The sequence below is a fragment of the Berghia stephanieae genome, chromosome 1, assembly GCF_034508935.2.
Source record: "Berghia stephanieae isolate SIO BIC M18660-M18661 chromosome 1, UCSD_Bste_1.3, whole genome shotgun sequence".
Classification (NCBI taxonomy): domain Eukaryota; kingdom Metazoa; phylum Mollusca; class Gastropoda; order Nudibranchia; family Aeolidiidae; genus Berghia; species Berghia stephanieae.
Genome location: NC_088360.1, coordinates 137,910,527 through 137,916,109, shown reverse-complemented (window position 1 = coordinate 137,916,109; position 5,583 = coordinate 137,910,527). Strand labels below are relative to the sequence as shown.

Sequence of the window (5,583 nt, the reverse complement as noted above, 5' to 3'; positions counted from 1 at the left end):
TGGAGAAATGGGAGCTCTTCTTACAAGATATTCAGTATTAAGTATTATATTATTGTTTCAGATATTTACTTTGTTATTTTCTGAAGAAGAGATTAGAGCCTGTTATGTTCCTTTGATATATATATATATATATATATATATATATATATATATATATATATATATATATATATATATATATATATATATATATATATATTATATATATATATATATGAGGAGTGGTTTTCCAAAACTTCGTAACTCCGTTTTACCCATTTTGAGATATTGAGGATGATCTCCCCTATAATTTCTCATTCGGTTTATTATTTCATCATATTTTAACTTCAAATTTACACAAATCTAGGGAAATTATTGTGACAATTGATGCTTAAAATAAAATTTACGAAAAGTATAAAAATCAACTGAACAAGTTTTGGAAAACCAGCCTTCATATATTTTGTTCTTTTTTGAAGCAGTAGATATATCCAATTTTGTTCAATACTTCAGCGGTTCAGAGTTTCGATCAGCCGAATTTTTACTTGATTTAGGTTAGCGATTGACTATGAGATTCAATGCGAGTGATTTGGTTCATTCCTTTGTATTTTATTTCAGGGAACGATACACAAGTCTTTCATATTGAATGTTGGACATCTGTGTAATGTGAAACAAGTGGGGGGGGGGGGGTCCATTACAGTGGAATTCTGATAAAAGCCAACATCACTGGACCAGAGCAATTGGTTGACTTCAAAGCAAAGTTGACTTTATCCATTTTCACAGAACACACTTTGTTAAAGATCAGAAATTTTGGGACCAATAAGAGGTGTGTTGAGAAATTGATTTTAAGTATAAGTGTTGACTTTGTTCGGATTCAACTGCACATAGTCGTGATTCTTTCACAGATCGTCCCTTCCTTCTTTGATATAATGACCTTTGACACACACACACACACAACTCACCCTGTCTTCGAACTGTATTCTCATTTGCAATTTTTTTTTTTTTTTTTTTTGGGGGGGGGGGGGGGGGGGGGGGGGGGTCATTTATTATAAATTTATTTCATGAAACCAGATGCACTTTGACCCTTTTATACGACACATATTAGTGTCCGATTCAAATTCTTACACTACTTAAAAGGATCACCTCTAGCACAGCCCCTCAATGGATCTCCATCAATAAGTTAGGTCTCAAAACCACCAACGAATTCTGGAAATGGGACATTTGACAAAATCACAATCTGTTTCTACAACATAGATAAGCACCTTTTGAATTAAAACTTGTCACTCAACCTGACCAGCACAAATCGATTTTAAGAAAGAGATTTTTATCTCCTCCAACCCTAACTGATGGTTCCTTATTATGGAATATTGGTTTTGTAGATAAGTTATTCATAACACGGGAGTCCATAACACGAGTATCATAACAATAACAATTACTGTTACGATTAAGTAACTTGTCGTAATCACAGATAACAAAATCCAATATTAAGTGAAGAGAGGAGAATTTTGTCGAGGCTTGAAGCCGTTTTTCTACAACACACAAACTCTGGATAATTCTGAGACGTGAGCAAGGCTTATTAGCGATTCCATCGGTGCCATTCTCTCTGGCCAGTCAGTCAAGTCAGTCAGTCCCTGATCTTTCTCATCTTGAGACGCTATTCTTGATCTAAATACTCTTGCACAATCTGATATAAGAACTTGTACTGCTCCTGAAAGATAAACAAAAAATTTTTTAAAGGTTTTTAAAGGTTTAACTTTTCTCCCTCAGCATCATCATCTTAATATCAACTTCAATATACATATGAATTATTCTGCAAGATAAACAAAACGTTAAAAAAAAAGGTTTAAATTTTCTTCCTCAGCATCATCATCTTAATACAAACTTCAATATACATATGAATTATTATTGTTTTATCACATATCATGGACTGTACGATTTGAAAAAGTACCAGATAGGTTTATAGTGATACAAGGCTGCTAATATAACAGCTTAAAAAAAGAACAAAATACCAAACACGGAACGTTTCGGGCTCAAAACCCTTCTTAACAACGCCATTACCACATTATCTAATTCGTTGGTAGTGTTTCATTCATCCTGTTTTGTTGATAAAGGGGAAACCCGAAACATCCACAGTATCTGCCTCCTCTTTAATAAATTGAAGCTTACATATCGTTATTTTTCAACAAGAACCTAAAAGGAAAGGTGACAAAATTACCAGATTCTCTATGAATTGAGGTCTGTTTATTCTAATCTGTTTGGCTGTCTGGAAAACGTCCACTTCGAAATCCAGCTCTAATCTCTCCAGTAACAAACTCATGGCAGCAAACACTCCACTCTTGCTGGCTCCATTCCTGGCACAAATTAAAACAAAAAAATTGATGCTAAAATAAGATTATTTTATAAAAGTATTTTTGTCTAACAATCTATCTATGTATTGTATTTTAAATTTCAAACATTGTAAACCAAATGACACAAATTGCCATTTTTTTTTTTACAATAAAGATTATTATTATTATTATTATTATTATTATTATTATTATTATTATTATTATTATTATTATTATCATTATCATTATTATATTATTATTATTATTATTATTATTATTATTATTATTATATTTGATTAATTTTTGGATGAAAAATATTGAAAAACCATTTTTTTAAAAATACAGTAAACAAACGATAAGGTTTTATATATAGCCATTAAATTATGGACGTATATAAAAAGAAATGAAAGTGGACAATCTACTTCTTTCTTCTTTTATTTTCCTTTTTGAATGTAACCTTGAAAAAGTGTTGTTTTTTTTTTTAACTTGGTTTAATTTAAAACTGTGCTCTCCACACAAGTTATTTTCACTTCAGTGTACATACATGCGAGTCATTATTGTTTTATTATATACATACCACGGACAGTGTGATTGAAAAAGATGCCGTTTAAGTATATCAAATCTATATTATTTTATCATTTTGTTAGGTAATAATAACAACAACAACAACAACAACAACAACAACAACAACAAAAACTCATTGGAAGTAAACGTTTCCTTACATGCAATGCATCGTGACGGGACCTTTACTGTTCTGCTTGAGCCATTCATTGACTAATCGGTGGAGACGTAAGAGAGGTGTGATTGTGTTGGGAATTGTCTTGTAGTCCGTCCATGACTTGAACATAAACTGTTTGATAGCTCGCTCCTCCCCCTAGGGAAATACAAAGATAAAATGGTTAAAACATATCAACAACAAAAAAAAGACAAAGAGTATCAGTCACCTTTTATCCATTATCCCAAACACTAAAGTGATAAATTGAATTAAATTAATTTGATCTTTTGGTAGCAAGATTGAATTTTTTTCAAATCAAAATTTTCTCCTTTTTAGAATTTGTATTTAACAGCAGACCTTACTTGACGGTTTTCAAAAAGAGGGCAGAAACAGTCATGAGGCCCACTTTGCAAGAATGCTCTGTTGGTGAAAATAAATGTATAACCCAGGCGTTAGCCGCAGTGCAGCGCCACAAACTGAGCTAGGGTGAGGTGACTTGCTCAAGGCCACACAATGCAGCGGTGGGCGATCAAACACTGTACATTTCGGGTATAAAGAGCAACGACCGCACAGCTGAACAATGTTGCCCACGATTTGAGACAAAGTTGGTCACTTTTACTTTACCACATTATATTTACGTATATTATGTTTATGTATGTATCATTGTCGGCATTTTATACGTCGGTACAAAAATTTCCTTTTGGATGAATAAAGTACATTATTATTATCATTCAGTTTTTTTCAAAGAAAACCAAATTTGCTTCATAAGTCCATTAATTATTTTTTTTAATTTTTCATATTGAGGGTCTCCGGCTCTAACCATTTAAATGCTAGAGAGGTGATTTTGAGAAAAACTGGGGAAAAAAACAGTGCAGCTTTTACAATTAAAAAAAAAAGAAAAAGAAGCAGTCCTTCAGAGCCAATCAGCCCAGTTTCTATAACGAGAAACGGACAATAGCAATTGCTTGCTAGCCTTTTCGATAGGATACTAGTCTATAGCACAGTACTTACCACCAGATCTAACATACCCAGCTACCCAATCACTGATGGGTGGACAGAGGGGTCGGGAAAAATCTCGACTTCACCCAGGATCGATCTCAGTACCTTTGCACATGAAGCGGGTGCTCTACCAACTGAGCTATCAGAATCCCTGGCTTCTACAACAACACTTTACATATGTGTTTTGATCACATGACTATTCCCGCCAAATAACGGGATTATAGATAATCTCTGTTGAGAGTCAGAGTAGGGGAGAGGTTATTGGGCCTTACTATAATAAGCTTTAAAAATAATTTTTCCAGGCACAGTTAAGCCATTCCAATGACCCATGCACTCACCTTGTCTTTATGACTAAGTTTAAAGATTCGAATGGTGACGTCTGGATCAGCCTCAGATGATGACAGCAGCTCCACACTCAAGGGGCCGTGCTCCTCGCTGTATCCGTATTCCTCTGGCCAGTACAAGGCACAAGACTGCAAGAGCAATTTAATATATAAATAGATGGATCAAAAGAGAAAAAAAAAATTGAGCTTTTATACAGGGCAACATCTACAAAGCATGCTCAAAGCACTTTACAAGTGGTCCCTAGTCAACAGCAACACTTAACATGTAGGGCAAAGCATGACACATGTTAAGCGATGTTACAATTTTGTTTGAACAGAGACAACGCGTTTAACAGCCAGGTATTCATTTTACACCAGAGTATGGTCGGAAATGTGAGTAAAGAGCCTTTTCCAAGGATTCGACTATGTGCCACACAGGACTCGAGCCCAGGACCTTCCGATCCAAAGTCGAGTGTAATAACCACTAGACCACATAGCGTACAAGAAGATAAAATTATGGTTGTAGCTAAAAAAAACTCTTTTGGTTTTGTTTTTTGAACCAATAATAATATCTAGTCTTTCAAAAGCATAAGACTCTTGAAAGCACAGTTTGACCCAGTTTTTGAAGAGTTAAAAGGACTGTTTGTTTGTCTGTTTGTTGCTTTAGGTCTCTTCCAACACAATTGAGGTTATATGAGAGACCGCTGAAACAAAAAAACAAGCAATCCAACAAAAATAGTACAAATGTAAATCAAAATCATAACCTAAAGATATCATAAGCTAAATTATAAATAACCAAGAACAAACAGGCAGAAGATTTACAGAAAAAAAAATATCCCCTGTGAAAAATACAATCACAAACCAAAGAAGCAGGATAGGCTAGTAAAGAGAAGAAGACACGACATCACTATCGGATCGTACACCCATGCGAACATCATAGGTATATGATTCAAGGGTGATGCTCCCATCCAACCACCCGCAAGAGTTAAAAGGAAATTAACAATCATTTGCAATGTTTTGGATAATAATAAATAATACTAATTGAGCTTTCACATAGCGCAATATCCACTAAACCAGCTCAAAGCGCTTTACAGAATAGGACACTGGTCTATCAAAAAGTAGTTTGTGCTAGGTCTATAAGATGCAGTTATCCAATATCAACTAAGGTTAGAAAAAAAAATATAATCAAAGAAGAGAGAGAGAGAGGAAGAGAGAGAGAGAGAGAGAGAGAGAGAGAGAGAGA

General features: G+C 34.2%; 1 protein-coding gene across 1 annotated transcript in view; it reads right to left on the bottom strand.

The window, feature by feature from the left end:
- Positions 1-968: 968 nt before the first annotated feature.
- LOC144963331 (receptor-type tyrosine-protein phosphatase epsilon-like) overlaps positions 969-5,583 on the bottom strand; it is a 60,198-nt gene continuing 55,583 nt past the window's right edge. The window contains exons 23-26 of the mRNA XM_078897265.1: positions 4,356-4,490; positions 3,026-3,177; positions 2,192-2,327; positions 969-1,684 (exon numbers count right to left, since the gene is read on the bottom strand). Coding sequence (XP_078753391.1) covers positions 1,631-1,684; positions 2,192-2,327; positions 3,026-3,177; positions 4,356-4,490 — 477 coding nt within the window. The 3' untranslated portion in view covers positions 969-1,630. The remainder of the gene's footprint in view (positions 1,685-2,191; positions 2,328-3,025; positions 3,178-4,355; positions 4,491-5,583) is intronic.